Genomic DNA, 20,676 nt, shown 5'->3' with positions numbered 1-20,676 from the left:
ATCAGACAATGATAGTCAGTGAAGAGAGCTGGCTGTGGTAACTGTTTGTGTTGGACTCTGAAGAGTCTCGCACAGAGGGATAAATTAAATGCACTCTCTTCCTGCTTTCATTGGTGCTGTGCTGATGAGGTTGTGGAGGCACAATGTACTAGCTCTTCTTCTGATGCTGGGAAACACCAGCCCATTCCCAGATTTAGTTTCTGTGTGCTTGAAATCAATGTGGACAGGGGGAAGCTGGGCTCTGTATTCACCTAATCCTCCCTTTTGCTGCATTTCCATGTTTATTTGTAGAGTTTGAGCTGTGTTTGTACATGCAGAGCAGAGAGCACAAGGTGTTCATCCCGAAAATAAGTGCACATCCTCTCAGGTTTAAAGTACTTGGAAGTTACTACTACCTTTAAGATGGCAGAAATGTGAATATATAATGGATTAAATCTTTCCTCCCAAAGGCTTGCAAATACCTAGGCATGCCATAAACCAAATGAAAATACCAGCATTCCTCCCCTGTTTTAGATGGTTACAATAATAGATAACAGGCTGCAGCACGATCTGGCCTAATGTTTTGACCCTGAAGGATCCTCATTTGAGTCTGAACAAACATTTTAATTTGAAGTATCTGCTCCAGGTCTTAGAAAGACCCTTTAGGGTCAAAAAATACCATAAAAGCAAGCTTGTACTTGTGCAGATGCACAACAAACATTCCAGTGTAACTTTTTTGTTATTTTACAGCAGTGGTTAATTTCAGTTGGCACATGTGATGTCTCAGGGATGCAAGAGCAATTTTTTGTATCTTTTGTTAGCCAAAGCCTTTACTAAAATTGATGTGACAGTCTTAAATATCCCCTAGTGCAGAGTGACTAACTTGTTATTAAGCCAGCCTCCAAGTGGTTTTGTAGGAAACATATGTAATACCAAAAAGTTATATATAGTTATTAAAAAAAACACAGGCTACAGGTATATTATAGATGTGTAAACTGACTGCAGTGCTGGCAGGAGAAAAAGCTGGGTCAAAGAACTTAAATACAGATCACAGTATCTGTGTGAGAAAAATCTTCCTTCCTGCTGTACTGCCCCTCCTGTCCTTCCAAGAGATATTACAATTACACTGTCTTAATTATTCCTCTGTTAAGAAAGTGTAAATAAATATTTCTACGGTACAGTATAATTACTTACATGTATCTTATTTATTTATTTGTTCCCAGAGAAACAGGACGATTCAGTGGTGAGACAATTATTTTAATGATCATTCCACCCACTGCAGTTACTAAAGGGTTTTGTATTCCCCAGATTCACCTGAGTCCAGCTCATGACAGAACTCAGCCTTCATCTCCCGCTTCTGACAGGACAGTCAGTATAAAATTATTTCTGTACTAATAATCTGTAAGACAAGGTATCAAATCCTTACTTTGAGATGATACTCTCTTCTTGCCCACTGGAGATTCAAAGCCAGGGAAAACTCACCGGTGATGTAGCACGTGACCCGCCGGTTCTGCTCGGAGATGTCCGCGTCGATGGTGCTCAGGGTGACAACGACCTGCCCCGGCTCCGCGTTCTCAATGACCGACCCCTTGTAGAAATCTGAGGTGAACTGCGGGGCATTGTCGTTTTCATCAGAGACAGTGACCTCCACCAGGGTTTGGGAAGAGAGCTGGACCTTCCTGCCGTGGTCAGTGGCCACCACATAAAAGCGATAGATCTCCTGGTCTTCGCAGTCCAGTTCTTTCAGTGTGGTGATCCACCCGCTCTCACCGTCAATGGTGAAGAGCCCGCGGAGGTTGCCAGATTCTGCTTCCAGACTGTAGGTCACCTGCCCATCACTTCCCATGTCCTGGTCATTAGCTGTCACTTGAATGACTGTGGTTCCTGAAGGCATGTTCTCCATGACAAAAGCTCTGTAGGGATCTGCCTCAAAAACAGGTCTGTTGTCATTCACGTCCTGCACTTGGATATTCACAGAGACCAGAGAGACCAGCTCCGTCTCCAGATGTGAGCAGTGAGCCATGACATCAACCTGGTACCACTTGGTGGTCTCATGATCAATAGGTTTTTTGATTTTCAAAGCCCCTGTTTGTTCATCCAGTGTGAACACCTCGTCCTTGTTGCTTTCTGTAGTGGTTCCCTTCACCAGGCTGTATATAATGGGATCCTCTGCAAAAGCTTTCACTGACCCTATTTCTGACCCCTCTGGAAGATCCTCGGATGCAGAGAATGTATAAAGGGGCTCAGAAAACCTTGGCAATGTCACCTCCCTGGGGACAATCTGCAGATTTACTGGAACAAGGGAGTTCCAGTGAGGGGGTCTGCCATCTTCAGCTTTCACCTTGAAGTTAAAGGCTCTGTTTTCTAAACCAATAAGGCTCTCCTTGACCTTAACAACCCCAGTGGCAGCATTAATCTCCACAAGGTCTTCTGCCACATCTTCCACAGAGTCAACGGAGTAAATGACATCTGCATTTGCACCTTCATCAGCATCATAAGCCAGTACCTGGATGACAGGGGAGCCTTTGCTGACATTGGACTGGATGGAGAGTGTGTATTCGGAGGCTTTGAAAAGAGGTGGGTTGTCATTCTCATCTGTAAGGATTATTTTGACAGTGCAGAAGGCCACTTTCCCACCCCCATCCTTGGCCATGACTTTAATGGCAATGACTCTCTCTGTGGAATTCTCCCTGTCCAGTTTTTGCAGTGTGGAAATACAGCCTTTATTGTCTATGGAGAACTTCTCATGGGCCAGTTTATTTATGATGGTGTAGTCTATGGTGCCATATGGGCCACCATCTGGGTCAATAGCCAGCAGCTCAATCACTTTGGTTCCTATCTCAGCATTTTCTGCCAGCTCTGCCTCGTACACGTTCTGCTGAAAAGAGGGGCTGTATTTGTTAGCATTTGTGGTGTTGATATACACAGGCACAGTGCTCTTGAAAACCCCATCTGAAGCAGAAACTCTGAGTTTGTAAGATGGCTCCAAGTCCTTTTTGCAGCGGTTGAACATGGATATTATTCCAGAAGTGCTGTTGATGGCAAAATGCCTGTTGTCATTACCCGAGAGGATCACGTATTCCAGCCGGGTGGTGTCTCCACTGTCGGGGTCCAGGGCCTGGACTTTGATCACAATGTGCCCACACGTAGCCATTTCACTGACCTTGGCTTCATACTGAAGCTGGCTGAACTCAGGGGGATTGTCATTGATGTCTGTCACATCTACGATTACCAGGGCATCGCTACTGAGTGGAGGCACCCCATGATCCGCAGCTCTGACTTTCATGCGGAACTGCTGATTTGTTTCGTAATCAAGTGCTTGAGCTGTTGTTATTTGCCCTGTGCTGGCATCAATATTAAAGAACTTGGCAGCATCTGAACCATCATCCATGATCTGATAGGAAACCATTTTGTTTCTGCCCGAATCCTTATCAGAGGCAAAGAGCTGGACAACAGGGGTCTGTGGTGGCAAACTCTCCGAGACAGATGCTGTGTAAATGATCTGAGAAAATACGGGAGGGTTGTCATTAATGTCCTCTACCTCCACCTCTACTCTGGCTTCTGAGAAGGATCCCAGTGCTGTGTCTGTGGCTCTAACAGTGAATGTGTGTTTTGTCTCTAGCTCATAGTCCAGCTGCCCTGTGACAGTGAGGACACCAGTTTTGAAGTCGGTGTTGAAGAGTTTCAGGTAATCTTCTTCCACAATGTTGTAGATGAGGCGCAAGCCTTCAGGGCTGCGGGCCTGGATGTGGAGAATAGATGTGTATGGGGGGACGTTTTCTGGCACCTTCACTCGGTAGTACAAACTTTGGAACAGAGGGTTGGATCTGTTCCTCACACTGATCACAACCTCCTCTTCAGCGAGCAGGGGAGGCTCTCCTTTGTCCTTAGCAATGACCCGGAGGTTGTATTTATTTAAAGCTTGATAATCAAGAGGCCTCTTAAGAGAGATGTCTCCTAGGTAAGGGTCAATCCAAAAGTATTTGTATTCCTCTGCAAATGAGTAGGTAACAGCTCCATTATCCCCTATGTCTTTGTCTGTTGCTGACACCTGAAAAAGGACATCCCCTGGCTCTGTGCCATCCTGCACCGAGGCGTAGTATGGCAGATTCTCAAACTGTGGGGGGTTGTCATTGACATCCTCTACATAAACTCTGACTGTGGCTTGGGACACTCTTGGTGGCTTCCTGTTGTCCTTCACTTCCACAGCTACCTCATGCATGTCTTGCATTTCACGGTCAAATTTCACACCCTTGGTCTGAAGAACTCCAGAGGCTTGGATCATTTTGAACCTTTCCTTTTCATTCAAAAGTGAATAGGAAAGGGGTTCATTTAGCTGATACCCCTTGACCCCAAGAATGGTTAGAGTCTTCTCATCTGTAGAATTCTCCTTCACAGTTGCTGTATATACATCTTGATCAAATTTCAAGCTGGTACCTTGTGCTCGAGTTAAATTTAGCTTAACCAGGGCAGTACTCTTATATAAGCCATCACCAGCTCTGACTGTGAGCTCTCGGTAGCTCCTCAGGCCGGTAGTGTTAAGAATGGAGATGAGACCTGTTAGTGGATGGATGTGGAAAGCATTATCAAGGTTTCCTTCTGCGATGCTGTAGGTCACCTCTGAATCTGCATCTTTTGCCTGCACTGACAAAAGCTCCATCCCTGGGTGGGCAGGTAGCAAGATGGAAATGTCGTAAGTGTCTCTGAGAAAGACTGGAGGTGAATCATTGACATCTTTCACATGGATTGTGACCTTGGCAGGCTTGGATGCGAACAAGCTGGGACTTCCACTGTCGTGCACATGTACACTGAAGTGGAAAACCGGGGTGAGCTCATAGTCTATATCAGCACGACTGGTCAGTGTCCCTGTGCTGGGATCCACTGTGAAATATTTCAGTGCCTCTGGTTCCAAAATCTCATAGACGAGCAAAGCATTGGAGTCCTGATCAGCATCTGTTGCATAGGTCACGAGGGGAGCGTTGCTTTCATCCAGGACCATGCTTTGTGATGGGGCATTCTCCATGATCCAGCCAACGAAGGAAGGCTTAACAAAGACAGGCACATTGTCGTTCTCATCTATGACATAGATGAGCACCACTGCATCCATAAATGCTCCAGCCATGTTGGTACCACGCACTTTCAACTGGTAAAAGGACACCTGCTCAAAATCTAAGCTCTTCTGAGTGGAAATAAGGCCTGACTGATAGTTCATGGAGAATACTCCATCACCATTTCCATCTCTTATTTCATAGCTGACTGGTGACAAGCTTGTGGCTGAAACCTGGATCAGAGGAGAGCCAATAGCAGTGGATTCACTGATCTCTGTGATGTATTCAGCCTCTGGAAATTTTGGAGGTGTTCGATCCGAGGGTCTAATGCGAACGTGTACTGTAGCAGAATCTTTCAGCTGAGGAAACCCCTGATCTTCTGCCTTGACAATAAGAGTAAATCGTTCCTGCCTGGATGGGTCCAGCTTCTGGGCAACTGTAATAATTCCAGAATATGGGTTGATGTTAAAGAAGCCTTCCCCATTTCCTGCAAGAAGAGAAATTACAGAGTGAAGAATGCAGACACCTTATTGGTCTTTGTTTTCTGAAACTCTTTTTCATAGATTCTCCTGACTGCAGATCTGATTAACATATGTTTCTTTTACTGGGAGACATTAATTAATTTCTAAATAATTTTAATTATAAGAACAATGAACCCATTGAGATCTGTGAGCTAACATTTGAATCAATCAAAATGTAAATTGGAGATAAACACCCTTCTAATTTAAGCATATTTAGTGGTGGCAGAGCATGTGCTTGAAGCTTTTGCCTCGTGTGCAGAACATGGTAGCACAGACAGTACTGGTTCCTTCAAGCCCTGTCATGCTTGTAATTACCAATACTTCAGGAGCAATTAAATTTCTCAGTCCTTGATCTAAATTGCAGTGAGAAAGATGGAGCAAAGAATGGCTTGTCTCCTGCGAAGAGTTTACAGGCTAAATAGGCTGTGTGGCATAGACATAAATACTTAGGTTTTAACCTTTATAGAATGATAAAATATTTGCCCACTGAGCATGAATGACTCAAAACCACCACCAGTCAATGCTGAGAAGGTTCTCACCATTTCTTGAGGATGTGTTTCTTGGTAAAAATAGTAGAATAATGATGACTCCTGTGGGAATTGGGAGTACTTTTGCCTAACAACTGAATAGTTCCCATGGACAAAGAGGAGCAGATTTTAGGTTGTTCTAACTCGTCCAGTCACTATTTTTCTTAGACCAGTGACTCAACATTAAGCTGTCTTCTTAAGAAAAGATGCTAATATTCCATAATATGGAAATTACCTACTCACTCTGGATTTTTTCTGGGTAGGAAGAAAATCACATTTTTTAGAACTGTGCAGTCATTTGCTGTTCTTTGCAACAGCTAGACAAAGCTGGTCAAGTGGCCACCAGTTAGAGCATGATAATGCAGGTATGATCAAAACCTAAACTTCTTGTTGCATGGCTCTCACCTGCCTGAAGGGAGTAGTGGATTTCAGCATTAGCTCCCTGATCCTGATCAAGGGCTCTGACTTGTATGACCTCTGTGCCCACCACTGCCGAGTCCAGCACTTCTGCTTCGTAATGGATGCTGCTGAACTGGGGAGGGTGAAGGTTGCAGCTGTCCACGTGGACGATGACTCGGACAAAGTTCCGCTTGATGGGGACCTCCTGGTCTCGCACCTGAATGGCAGAGAGAGAGAGCAGGAACAGTCACACCCAGGGACGTGCCAGTCTTGTCTGCACCATCCTCCAAGTAACTCATCAGCACTCTGTAAGAGTTGGGTGTTTTGCAATGGTACCAACCCCTTGGCTGGGAATGAGCCTGGAAGTTTCAGCACTGAAGCTCAGCCGTGAATTTGAAACCTAACATTAACTATTACACACTGTGTTTTCTTTTATAGGAACCCAGTGGCCCTCCAAAGAAGGTGGTTGAGGAATGCAGGGTGTTAACTACACTTAGCCATATAGTAAAGGTTAACACCCTACTTTTCCTTTTCCCTATTGTTCCAGACAAATCCTCCCTCAAAGGCTAGACCCACTTTTAATTTCTCCAGTGACCCATATATCCCAGGCAAGCTGGTGGACTCAGCAGGGCTTGGAAAGGACTCACCATCACTGTGAGGGTGTGCTGAGGCATGGGCTGGGAACTGAAGCCTTCTGCTGTTGTGAGGGCTCCATTGCCTGGATCCAACTGGAAAAGTCTTGTGCTTTTGGGGTCCACACTGCCATGGATGGTGTAGATGAGCCCCTTTCCTTTGTCCTTGTCTGTTGCACTGACTCGAAGGATTTCTCTCCCTGACGGGGTATCTTCAGGAATCCTCACCTCGTAGTGACTCTCAAGAAACTGGGGACGGTGCTGGTTGATGTCAATCACATGGATAAATGCCTGTGGGGGAGACAGCATAGTGAGGGCAGCAACTGGACATGCAGCCATGTAAAATCTCAGCTACCAATCCTTCTTGGGTGCTGACATACTCTGAGTGCCATAACCATCACAGTTTTCTAACTCTTGGAGCTTTGCCATCCGTGATGACCGGGAGCCTTCTGTCCTTCATCCCAAGGAACTCCTGCTGTTCCTTCCCCTTCAGTGTTTTTCAGTTTGCTTCCTCTCCTTTTTAAAAATCTCTCCAGTCTGGCAAGGCATTCAGGGTGAACGTGCCTGCACTTGGCACGTGGGGACAGAGTCACAGCCTGTCATGGAAAGCAGCAGCAGCTCAGCCGTGGTGCCAGCTTTGCTGTGGCTGGTGCCTACACAGGCAACGGTGCCCTGTTATTTACTCAACAGAAAGCTGACAGAAGGGGATGTTTGGTAAAAGAAGGGAGAGGCTGGCCAATCTCAAGAGCAGCAAGTGTGTGGAGAAGCAAAATTTCTCTTCTACCCATTTTTAGCCAAGTTTGGTGTTTTGTTAATGCTCTCTGCATTTAACAGCACACATTGGGAATCCTGAATCCTGCTGGAGAAGTCACTGCTTTCTCCTCTGTGGTCTCCTACCCTGGCTGTCCTGACCCTCCTACTGATGTGCTTCCGGCATCTTAGGAAGTCCCAACCAAGTGTAATAATTTGCTTCCTTTAGCAAACCTGAGCATGCCATGGGGGTTTTACACGAGCAGGTTTCTTGACATCTGCTAGCAGCCTTGAGTGCCAAAATAAAGGTAGGGATGAGATGCAAGGTGGCAGGGAATGCACACTAGGCAAGGTGGGGCTTTGTTTGTTTATCTGGAGCAATACTGGAAGATAGCTGAGACAAGTGGCCATAGGTTAGCACCACGTTTCACAGGAATGCTGCAGTTCCTCACTCATCACCCCCCCCCACAGTGAATTTCCCATGATAAGCATTACTGACAGGTGACTCACATCCTAGGTCTTCCTGTGCATTGAGGGCTGGATTTTTGGCTGCTTCTTATGTGTGGAGAGAATGACTAGTGAAAGAGCATGTCCTGAACACCCCTCCTCAGGGTAGGTAAAGATGGGCAAAATCTCATCATTTTAGCTGGGGCTCAGGGACATGCCTGACAGTGAAATGCCTCCTTTTACCAGCACTTACTTTATATCAGGCAACTCAGAGCACACAGCATCTCTGCAGTCGCTCCACTCACTCCCTGGGTCTGACCTCACCTCTTGCAGATGGACCTGTGCAGGCTGTACCTGGGCTAGCATATCCCAGGAACAACACTTGGCATGGGAACATGGCCTGACCTAACTGTGTACACACTTCCCTTAAGATGCTGTCCCAGATGTGCTGTAAATCATCCTGAGCTGCTGAGACCAAGTTGAGTTCTGAGTGTGTGAACTACCACCCCAGCTTGGCTGGTGGTGTAGATGTGTCCGTGTGTGCTGCCTGGGATCAATGGGAAAGATCTAGGCTTTCCTGGACCAGCTGTGATTCCAACAACATATAAACACTCTTAGCTTGGTGTAAGGGTCACTGTGTAATGGAGGATCACAGTGTAAGGAGATTCCTGTGCCTGGCACCTGATCCAGAGCTCAACAGACTCAGCTTTGGCATATGCTCCCTTTCCATGGGGTCCCCACTAAAGAAAAAAAATTACCTGGGTTTTGATTGTACTGGATCCATCAGTGACTTCTACTGTCAGGTTATAGCTTGACTTCTTCCTTGCATCCAGGGGTCTTGCAATGACCATGCTGCCTGTACTCTTTTCAATGTCAAAATCCATGTCATCATCACCACCTGGGACAAAGGGGAGACAGAAAATGGAAACAGGAGGGCAGTTACATCAGCTAGATTGGGGACAGAGCCACAGGTAAGGCCTCTCCCAAACCTGGAAACTCAAAACCACATGAGATAGATAGATAGATAGATAGATAGATAGATAGATAGATAGATAGATAGATAGATAGATGGATGGATGGATAGATAGATAGATAGATAGATAGATAGATAGATAGATAGATAGATAGATAGATAGATAGATAGACAGATAGATAGATAGATAGATATAGATAGATAGATGGACACAGGAGATAGGGAGGACAAGGCAAAGCTGGACAAAGAGATAGTCACAGATGGTGACAAAGTAGTGTGAAAAGGAAGGTGAGGGGAATTAGAGAAAACGAGGAGGAGGAGAGAAGGGGAAAGGAAGCACTTATGCATGTGATGTCCTGGCTAGCTTGGCAACAGGCACATTTCAGCACATTTGGTTTCCAGCCATGCACCATCACTGGCTTAGCATGGATCAGGGACCTGCTGGGTAGAAGGCTCTTGCCTTGCAACAAGAAGGGCTCTTGCTGGCTTCTGATTCAAGGTCACACTGTGGGCATATCAGCAATGGCCCTCATCACCACGCCTGGGAGCCTGGGAGCTACCTGAATTCCCAACACTCAACAGTTGGGGAGGCAGACGGTGCTTCCAGGGTGAGCAGAGCCTGTTGCCTCCAACCCAGATGGCTGAGAATTGCCAGGAACAGCAGGCCTGAGCAGCTCAGCAGCAGAAAGCTGTCCCTCACCCTACTGCTGCTCAGCCCTGGCATGGCAGCTCCTTTCTCATGCCTCACTTGCTGGGGCCTATTTGGCTCCTCTTGCACATTGAACCCTGCAAAGCTGCTCTGAGATATGAAGAAGCTGAAACAGTTTCCTGTAATTTATCCCAGGTCTCAACTTCTTCCTCCCTGGCTACTAGATGCTCTGGATTCTGCTTTATTCTATTACCAGCTGGTAAAATCTTTGCTGTTTGTAAAATGACATATCTTCCCTTGCTGGAGGAATGCAGTGCTCACCAGCCATCTGTACCACTGCTCTCCTGCTGGGAAGGAGACAGAAAGATGCAGAGACAGAGGGAGAGAGACCCATGGATCAGAGACCCACCTGTGCATGGTGCCAAATGGAAAGAAGAAGCCCAGAAAAGGAAAGAGATGAAAAACGCTGTTGCTTTGTCTGAGATTTTTCAGACTCCATCAATCCCAGTGACAGAGTGTTTGTGGTGTGGGAAAGGTGAAACCCTGAATGAGCTGCCAAAGGCTCCTGGATCTCTGCATCACCCCCTTGGCCAGCTATCATGATGTCTTCCTTCCCTTGCAGGGAAAATAAAATCCTGCCCTTTTCCACCAGGATAGAAACCAAGAGAGCCTTCAGCATCTCTTGGAGCTCTAGGAACTGGGAAAGATGAAGTCAAGCTATGCTCCAGCACTCAGCAGGGAAACGATGGGATAACATTCAGAGGAATACACTGTTCATTCTGCAGACCCAAGCAGACACTACTAATGCCAGATAAACCTTTCACAGATATTGTCTTGCTCCTTGTAGTGTTGTATCTCTTGTTGCTTAATTGTATTTATACACCATTATCCATGCCCTAACACAGTAAGGAGAAAAACTATTCACTTGCCCAATTAAGGCTTTGTCTGACAAGGGCAGGCCCTGCAGGCAGTACCAGGGAAAGGCTGTGCAAGGTAGATTGGGGCACCACTTCAAAACATCAAATTACACGAGCCCAATTGGCCCTCGTTGGTAGGACCAGTTCTGCACACACTGTCTGGAGAATCCCCTGGGGTGACAGCCCACACCCCCTCTGAATCCTGTGTCTTAGAGGAGGCCCTAGAGTTCCACATTCCATGTCTAAATCACCCCTGGGATGTGGTGAGGAGGAAGGGAGAGCCCCACAAGTTAGGGCAGACTAGGTCTTTGAGGAATGCTTCCTTCTCAGCTCCCTGCTCAAGACTCAAGGTGGAGGGAGATACGAGGTATCTGTAACCCTCAGCCACACACCTGGATCCTTGCAGGCAGTTTTAACAAAACCAACAGTGTCACCTGATTCCCAGGAGGAGCTGGCACTGGCATGCCCTGCCTCTCGTGTGACATCGGAGAACACCTCAAACACAGGCAAGTTCCAGACTGTCATTAAAAAACTGTGTTGGGTAATTGCACTTGGCACTGGCAGCCTTGGATGGGCAGCTTTGTCTAATGGCTGTTTAAACCTTCCGGTGCCTGTGAGAAAGCTTTCCCCATAGCTCACCTACACCTAAAGCAAACAACTCCATTAGCTCAGGCATGCGAGAGCGCTGAAAGCCAAGGGAGCCAAACGCTCCCAGACACCGCTGCCCTGCTCTTATTTCTGTGCCTCACCTGTGATATTAAACCACACTTGGCTGGGGCCCATCTCCATGCTGATCACTCCCACCATGTGGTTCACAGGATCTGTTTCCATCACGGCGAAGTTGAAGTGGGGTTCATCAAAAGCCAGTGGTTCTGAGGAAGGGCCGGGCCGGGCGACCCAGCTGATGTGAAGTCTCACGTGGGAGGAGAGCGGGGGGCTGCCGCCGTCTGTGGCCTTGACCTGCAGAGAAAGGCACGTGCACTCAGGGAGAAAGCTGAGTTAGCTCATGGGAATTCCATGGAAAGCTCCTTCTCCCACCCACCAGAAGTTTCAGCTCCCAGTGTGCCCAAAAATCCCATTAAACAAATCTTGAGCCAGTGGTCCATGCTCCGGCTGCTTCCAAGGCAGAGCCATGCAACCCAAATTCCTCTTTGCAGTCAAGTAAATCTGCCAAGCTCCATCCATAGCAGAGACTCGGATTACAAGCCTCGTTGCAAAGACACACAGATTGTGGGAAGGATTTGAAACTACATCCAAGCTCCATGGCCAGATCAGAATGCCACACAGAGGCATGATGGAACCCAAAGACTGTTCAGGTTTGAGTCCACATCCATATGGGATCATGGATCACTGTATTCCTCTCTGAAGGTAGGTTGGACAGTTAATTTTAAACTTATTGTCCATTTTTAATAGCTTCCTACCTTCTGCATTTCCTATAATTCCCTCCCACTTTCTCTCCCTCTTAACACATTTGCCTTGTTCAAGCTCTCTTCCTCCCCACTGCTGCATTTTCTCCATCTCTTTCCTTGTATCTTTTCTGTTTCTTAAACCTTCTCTCTCTTTCTCTTTCTGCCCGTCTCTTCCCATCAGCTCTTTGTGTTTCCCTCTCCTCTCACCGTGAGTATGTTGTATTCAGAGGCAGGGAAAGCTTTCCTGGAGAAGACTGTGCCAGTTGTGGGGTTGATGGTGAATATGCCATCCTCCTCCTCCTCGATGGTGTAGGTGATCTGGCTGTTCTGGCCCTGGTCACGGTCGGAAGCGATCAGCCTGTAGACCGGCAGTGGGGTCTCCGAGGCCTCCCTCTCGGGGAGCTGCACCATGAACAGCTTGTGGGGGAAACTGGGAGGGCTGTCATTGGCATCCAGGACTTGGATCACGACTCTGCTGGTGGACTTCAGCGCTGGCTCTCCGTTGTCAGACACAGCCACCTGTCAGCAAGCAAAGGGAGCAGGTGACAGAGCTCTCAGACATGACCTGAATGTGACCAGCCAGCCTCCATCCTGGTGGGCAATCACTCAGCTGGGGGATTTTGTGTGGCTCTGCATTTCTATCTCCACTTTTTCAAAGGCACTGCTCCCCTCTGCAGGGCAAAGCCTGGTGGCTGTAGCTGGCAGCGTGCAGGGCCTGTCCATGCACGGGGGGATGAGTTTGCAGGGCTCCTGCCTCCAGCTGCTCTGGCTGGCTGACCATTAGAGATCACACATCTGAAAACATCTGTACTGCAATGGCTTGGTGAGGTACCAGCCATCCTCACCCTGCCCTGCCTGTGCACGCTCCCAGCACATTGCATTGCAGAGAGAAATGATAGACCCTGATAGACTCAAAAACCTCCAGATCCCTCTGATGGCAATACTTGAGCTGCTGTGAGCTGCTGAGGATGGGGGCTGGTGACAGAAGCTACACAGCAATATCTGATACAATGAGATAAACGAGGGTGGATTTCTCTGGCTTGCTCTTTCCCTCATAATGTATAAACCATCCTGCTAGAGGATAGTTCCAGTCCTCTTCCTGCATTCCCACAGCTTCCAGAACAGAAATTTTGCTCCAGTCTTCAGCAAGAAAATAATAAACCCCACAGTACTGCTGCAGCTGTCTCTTGGGTTAACACACACCATTTAATTAAGTTTCCCAGCAGTTGGGAGCTGATGGGATGAGATTCTTTCTCTGTGCTCCAACTTGCAAGGAAAGCTCTTTGAGGACTTAATACACTTGTAGGTAAATAAAGCTAATTACAATCATCATTACCCACCTCTAGGATATGTTCAGCCTTGTATTCTCGATCCAGCTGCCGTGAAGTCGTGGAAATCAGACCTGCCAAGAAAGAAACCCTTTGAGCTCCAAGACTCAGCATGCAAGAAAAACCAGGGCTGATCAGATCCGTGAATGCCCAAGATCAGCCTGCCCACCTGTCCTGTTTCAGGTTCCCTTTGTGATCAGAGCAGAAAGGCAGATACCCCCAGAGGGGAACCCACCCCCTCCCAGCGTGAATCCCTCTGTGGAGGTGCTGCTGCTGCTCTCTGATCACAGAGACCACGGAGGAGGGGGAACACCTACCAGATGCCTGCATCAGTTGAGGGTTGGCAAGGCATTAGGTGAGAAAAGCTGCAGGACCATGAAAACAAAACTTTTCTTATGCCTCTAAGTAAGAAACATTCTGCATGTGCTGGCACAAGTCTGGCCTCTTAACAAGTCTCTACTCCTCTTTTCCCTGTGCTCAACCTTGCTCTTTGTAATTTACAGTGTTTTGACAAAAGTTTGTCTTGGGAAATACCCTCTACTCGACTGCTAGAACAAATGCATTCCAGCTAAAAATAAGGTACACAGTCAAAAAGAATGTTGGTACATTATTTAAGCCTTGATGAGACACAGAATGAGTCCTCCAACAACTGCAAGATTTGAGGGATTTCTGAAAAACACACTGAAGTTTAACCACACTGAATAAGTTGGATGCAGGAGGGAAGAATTGTGGCTATAATAAACTAGAGTTGAAACAAAGTTATCATAATTGCCTATTTTTGGCCTGTCAATGACTAAGCTGAGTAGATGCAAGTGTGGAAAGGATGGAGCTGAGGCTTCTGTTTCCATGTCTGGTTTCATAACAGTCCTTGCTGAGCGCCTTGACTCTTCACTTTTCGGAGAAAAACAGCTCTGCATCATTTTATAACTGCTTTATCAATGATGGAAATTGCATGTGCAATGTCTGATGACCTGAAAGTCATCAAGGCTGACACATGTGAGTGCTTTTGTCCACTCCTAGTTACTTCTAGTCCACTCCTCTTTTCCCTGTGAAGAGAAATTCTGCTTCTTCACACCAATGACGGGCAGGGTGAATTTTCCTGAGCACAGCAAGCAGTGACACAGGTTCACTTTACCCTGGGAAATGCTTTGCACAGGATGCCATGTGCATGTGCAGTGGAGTGAGCTCTGTGTGTCCTGAAAGACTTGTAAATCCCAGCTGCATGAACCCATCTCAACTCTCATTTCTGGTGCCAAGCCTGAAAGCTTTAATTAATAGTATTGTCTTCAGTTGTACCATACTTTTTGTGTATGTCTGTCTGAGCATGACAGGCAGGAGAAAATTTCAAATGGCTGCAGGAAACAGGAGGCAGCTGAAGGAGGGAGCAAGGAGCAGCTGCTTGGAACACGACTACTGTTCACCGTTTCCACTTGTTCTCTGGGATTATTCACATTTGGCACCAGCCATGGTGCTAAACATTTATTTGATGCCTTTACCATCATAAATCAACACTCCTTAATGTGTTACGACAAGATGGCTTGAAAAATTGTTTGCTTGTCTGCAGAGTAGCTTTTTTCTCTCCCTAATCATCCTTTTAACATCTCAGCAGGTGAAGAGGACTCAGGAGAGAGCCTGGCTGAGGAGCTTTTAAAACTTTTAAAAAGTTTTAAAGTTTTTTAAGATTTCCCAGATTAGTGAGAGGCTGCAGGGCTCCATTAGCAGCAACACTCATGGAAATGCTCTCCTAATGGGGTCCTGGAGAAGGAATTGCAGCAACAGCTCACTGAGATCTCTGATGCTCCTGTCCTCACTGCCAATAGGCTGGCTACTGAGCCCAGAACTCCAGCTACCTCAGGGAATGCTTCATAATTTTAGCCTAAAAAGCCCACAGGACAAAAAGATACTGACAACAGAGCTGCCTGACACCCATGTGCACACTGGAGATTTCTGGTTTATCAGATTGCAAAATCCAGTTCCAGCAGACTTAACACCTTGTTTGCACTGGATTACTACATGCTGCCTGATGGAAGGGAGTTTAACCAATCTGAAGTGACTATCTGGATTTGCCAGGCCACACCCTGAAATTTTTTCATGACTTAATGAAAAAAATGAAAGAAAGCAGGATCATAGCTCAGCTTTTTAGTGCTGGAGAAGGAGGACTGTAGTGAAGGCAGATGAACTGGAATTTAATGCTACACTTGAATGTCTGTACCACTGAAGATGCTCCTGTCTCCTGGGGCCTAAGAGCTGACTCTGCTCTCTGTAACATAACCTGTACTCTGTCCTAGATGGGAGTCTCACCAGATGGAATTTTTTTGGTTTATCTCCACATCTGCTGAGCCTCAAGGCAAAGGGTTGGCTTCTCCTCCTCACCCCAGGCAAACTCTGTCCCTTACTCAGTGCCCAGCCATGGCTCTTGGTTCCCCCCTCTGGAGCCAGTTACCGCTCTGCCCTGGGATCTGAAAGCTCTTGTGGTTAATTAATTAGGGTTAATCATGCTAATTCCCTTTGGAGCCGTGGCTCTGGGCGAAGCTGAGATGCACAAACTGACAGCAGCGTTCACATGGCCACGGAGCTCCTGGAGGTGGGGAGATGGACACTGCACGGGATTCCCAGGAGAAGCTGGCTGGAATTAATGCACATTTTCATTTGTTGCTGCTTGGTTATACACCCTGTGAGGCCAGAGGGATAAAATGGAAGTGGAAGCTGTTATTAAAGGGGAACTGCCATCAGCTTTGTGTGGCCTGGGGACACAATGCCTTGGCTCTTTCTGCTGTCCCCTACAAGGCCTGGGAAGTGCAGGCTTAGTTTTAATGAGTGTTTTGTGTGTGCATGTGCATGTCTGTGAGTTATCAGTACCCTGCCCTGCTGGAAAACCCCATCCAGCCTGTCCCATGGGAGTGGGTGTCCTTTATTTGTGTTCTTGCATGAGGCCCTGAAGGCTTCTGCTGAACCCTACAGAGACTGAACAAAATTGTGAGAGGTCCTAATTGCACCTGGCCAATTAGCCAAGCTCTGCATGCAGATGAAGGTCCAGAAACAAGCTTTCTGCTGCCTGCATGCAGGCAGGCATAGACTGCTCCAGCAGCCTGTCCACACACAGCAAGGAGAAAGGATTGTCTGCCTCTCTCCTGCTTGCTGCCTGCAAAGGGCAGAGAGGAAGGCTGCTCATGTTGGAACAAGAGCACTGAAATTACCAGGGCATTGTTGTCAGGGAACAAGAAATAATAATAACTTCTGCTGGCAAGAACAGGGTTGGGGTGGAGGTTGCTGGCCCCCTGCCCTTGCTGCAGGGGGGAAAATCTAAGATAGTTAAAATAGCCAGAATCAGGTTTGCAGGCACTGAGGCTTTCACAAGAGCTCGAGAAGGGAAGAGGTTGTTCTCCTGAAATCCTCTTTCTCTTGTCTCACTCCTGCTTCCATTTAACCTTTTTTTTCCTTCTTCTCTTACCACCCCACCTCTTATTCTGACCTTGCTGTGCTCTACTCCATGCTCAGCTGTGTGCTATGTTGATTTGGGGTGCAGCCATGCAACCATCCCACGGGCCTAAAGAGCAGGATGCCCTTCCTTGCAGAGAAATGCAGGGAACCACAGGCATCCTGGGGAAGCCAAGGGACACTGACACAGCAGAAGAAACACCAGAAGAACAAGCACCAGATAAGAGCTTCAGACAAATAATCCAAAGTAAAAGGATTCTCCAGACAGCCTTTCAGCAGGGTGAATGGCTTCATCCTGACTCTTCCTGCCACAGCCTCCCAGTTCTTCCTGGTCCTGTCTGGACTCGAACCTCTTTCACATCAAATCCTGAACAAAACAAGTTGAAAACTCTTCCAGCAGAAGAATACCCCAAACCCTACTATCTGCCCATCTCTCCATGGAGCTATCTATCCCTGTCTCCCACAAACACTGCTCCACACCAGCTGCCAGGCTGGGCTGGAGAGATTCCATCGTCGATGGCACAGAGCTTTCATCTCAGTGCACACTTTTGTTCCCTCTTCTCATTACCCTTTCATGTATTTTCCCCCTTTTCCTCCACCCTCTTTTGAGAACTGAGAGCTTGAAGATCTTAGAGTGTTTCTGTGGTAGTTTGGGAATGCTGGAGGAGCCCAGGACAGTTAGCATAGCTGTTCCTGGTTGCCCTGCAAGGCCTCAGGGGCAGTCAAGGGGCCTTGCTGGTTATGTCTCCACTGGCCAGTCCACCCCCATGTCAAGGTACTGAATCAAACACACAACCAGGAACCCAATTAGGTTACTTGCAGTAGTATGTCACTCTGCCCTACATGATTATCCAGGGCTATTCTGCAGGGTTATTCTGGGTGTAGATATACCTGTTGTAGCAGTACATCAGGACCTTAATTCTTATTGGGACACCGGATGAGAACAAGCTTCCTCCTCCTCCTCTCCCTTTGCCAAGAGGCCACTACCAGGAATGTCCTGCCTGGGAGAGACCCAGACTGAGCTCTGGCCCTCTTGTGCTCTGGCTTATTTCAGTGCCTGTGTGACTTTGTTTGTTTGTTCTTTGATGACAATAACCATGTGGGACAGGTGAAAAGGAAATGCCTTGATCAGTCTCCTGCCCTGCCATGGGATAACCCTTCTTTTTTTTAAATACAATCCTGCTCTAATGGGGATGACCAGCAGTTCATCTTCCAGTGCTGCAGGAGCAAGTTGAGACCAAAGATTATTGTTTTATTCTACTTAATGGAGCAGCTAGCCTGCAGAATGAAAATACCATTGGGTTTCCAGAAAGCTGCCTAGGGCCCTGGACATTAGACAAGCTGTGATATTCCTTCTGGCATCAGCAGCAAATGACTTCTCTTTAGATACTGTACACGAGAGTATAACTGCTCAGTTTATGTTCACAGGTAATTATAGGCTCTTCTGGGTGATATGCAAGTGAAATAATGGATAACTGAATGTTCATCAGGATTGGAAGCAGGACCTTAAACAACCTCCAAGCTCAGGGTTTAAAGAGACCTCCAGCAACTGTCCAAGAGATAAGATCAGCCCATGGGTTTCTTCAGAACTGACAAACTTATCACTTTTCTCATGCAAATCACCTGAGTACAGGGAGAGATGGAGAGGAGATGATTCATACCTGAGAGAGCTTTTTTTGTCTAAAATGGGGATTAATGGGTTGGCTTAGAGGTGAGGTGTCTCATTAGCAAACTTTTAGATTTTGCCAGAGTCACTCATTTTGCTGTGGAACATGACAGCCTTGGAGCGTGACTTTGCAGGGCTGCACTCCTGTGGGGCTGAAAGCTGTGCCTGCAGCATAAAGGCTGAATTTTCTGCAGGGTGCATGGCTGCTCAGCTGAAGAGGGGAGCCAGCTTGGTGTCCTGATAGCCATCCTGCTTCATATCCCATCAAAAAGGCAGTGGTTTTATGCACTGGGGCTTCTGAAGGAACATTTCTGCAGAACCCTGCATTGTGCAAGCTGTCCTGGGGCTGGGTTGTACATAGCTGTTTGGATTATGTGGGAAAGCTGGATGCAGAGCAATGTCCTGACCAGGCTAAAAAGCTTCTGGCAGCACAGACAGCTGTGGGCAGCAGCAGTCACAGTTAGCTGACATCTCCAGGTGCATTTACACAGTGCCATGTAAAATGCACCCTGTGAGGTTCTTGTGAAAAATAGATTTTAGTATTTCATAATAGTAATTTCTTTCTTCCATTCCCCTCCTAGCCAGCTGTAGAGCACTTCCAGAGAGCCATTACACCACTGGTAACATGTAGCTGAGAGCACCTCTAGCCTTTTCCAATGCATCCAGCTCCTCACCTGAGAGCAAGCTTCCATCTCACTGCAGGAGCTGAACTGCTTTTATCATCTCCAGGAGATCAAAGTCATGCAATTAATCCTCTCCCATACTGAGGCTCTGTGCCCTCCCTTCCCTCTTCTCCCAGGAGCTGATGGTATGAAGGGCTCGGCACAGCTTTCCTTGCCAGACTGGCCCAATGTCAGCTCTGCCGGGATAGTTTGAGGAAGCTGTTTACACAAAACATCAGCGAGTTTTTGATGGCTCTGAAAGATCTGGTAAATAATCCTCAGATGAAAGATATAGTCTAAGAAGATGGAAGAAGAGGCTTACTACACTTAGTACATTAATAGTGCTGGAGAATGGGTGGAGCCTTTAAGTGCAGTGGAATTAATTTTTGTTAATCCTGCCTGGGTCGGTGTCAGGAACAGTCACATCCAGAAGGGTGTTCCCTGGCTCAGGCTGTGCAACAGGGCAGTTGTTTATAAGGGGGAAGATTAAAAACAACTGTTTACAGCTTTGAAAGCAGCACTTTTGTGTCATTCTAAGAGCCATCTGGATGCAAATCACAGCCCTCAGGTTGAGGGTTTCAATCCTCAGACTCCACACAGAGTGTATTTGGAGACTGGGACTTTACCTGCAAGAGGGAGGTGTGCCAAAGGCAGCTGTGTGGGCTGTTTATATCGAATATGTAACATCCTCTGGGCACTTGGAAGCCTCAAAAACACATGCTGAGCTGGGTCAGTCTTACCTGTAATGAGGTTAATGGCAAAGAGTCCTTGAGGATTTCCACTTAGGATGTGAAAAGTTAGTTTTCCCTCTGAGCTGGAGTCTGGATCGAAGGCATCAAGCTGAAGGACAGATGTATTTGGTGGGGAATTCTCCATCACAGAGGCATAGAAGACAGGTCTGGACATCTGAGGTGGGTTGTCATTGGTATCAGTGACTTCAATATAAATTTCAGTCACAGAAGACAGAGGAATTGTTCCCAGGTCAAGGGCTAGCACAGTCAGCCAGTAGTGAGATGTTCCCTCTCGGTCGAGTGATCCTATGGTCCGTATGGTGCCTAGGAGAAGGACAGAGTGTTTCTGAGGGGTTTAAGGAACTCAGACCACCTAGTCCTCAATGACAGAGCAGTCTCAAGTCTGCCTCTTGCCCTTTGCTGCACAAACTCTCGCACCCACCTTGCGTGGCCGTGAGATTGTGTGGAAGGTGAGGACTTGCTTCTGCTGAGCAATTAATTTTTGGTACACACGTGAAAGAGAAGACTCCAGTATTTTGGGGGAGGACAGATATTGATTTGCCATTATTTTAAGGAGAAAAACACCTGCTTGCTCCTACC

At 47.1% G+C, this 20,676-nt stretch overlaps 1 protein-coding gene across 1 annotated transcript in view; it reads right to left on the bottom strand.

Annotated features, from left to right (window-relative positions):
• Positions 1-20,676, bottom strand: part of FAT2 (FAT atypical cadherin 2) — a 54,964-nt gene that overhangs the window by 19,677 nt on the left and 14,611 nt on the right. The window contains exons 3-10 of the mRNA XM_015641759.2: positions 20,086-20,400; positions 13,592-13,653; positions 12,459-12,770; positions 11,592-11,802; positions 9,062-9,201; positions 7,122-7,397; positions 6,481-6,691; positions 1,462-5,514 (exon numbers count right to left, since the gene is read on the bottom strand). Coding sequence (XP_015497245.1) covers positions 1,462-5,514; positions 6,481-6,691; positions 7,122-7,397; positions 9,062-9,201; positions 11,592-11,802; positions 12,459-12,770; positions 13,592-13,653; positions 20,086-20,400 — 5,580 coding nt within the window. The remainder of the gene's footprint in view (positions 1-1,461; positions 5,515-6,480; positions 6,692-7,121; positions 7,398-9,061; positions 9,202-11,591; positions 11,803-12,458; positions 12,771-13,591; positions 13,654-20,085; positions 20,401-20,676) is intronic.

Source organism: Parus major, chromosome 13 (genome assembly GCF_001522545.3).
Source record: "Parus major isolate Abel chromosome 13, Parus_major1.1, whole genome shotgun sequence".
Taxonomy (NCBI): Eukaryota; Metazoa; Chordata; class Aves; order Passeriformes; family Paridae; genus Parus; species Parus major.
The sequence above is the reverse complement of the archived record's forward strand: the minus strand, read 5'-3'. Positions and strand labels throughout refer to the sequence as shown.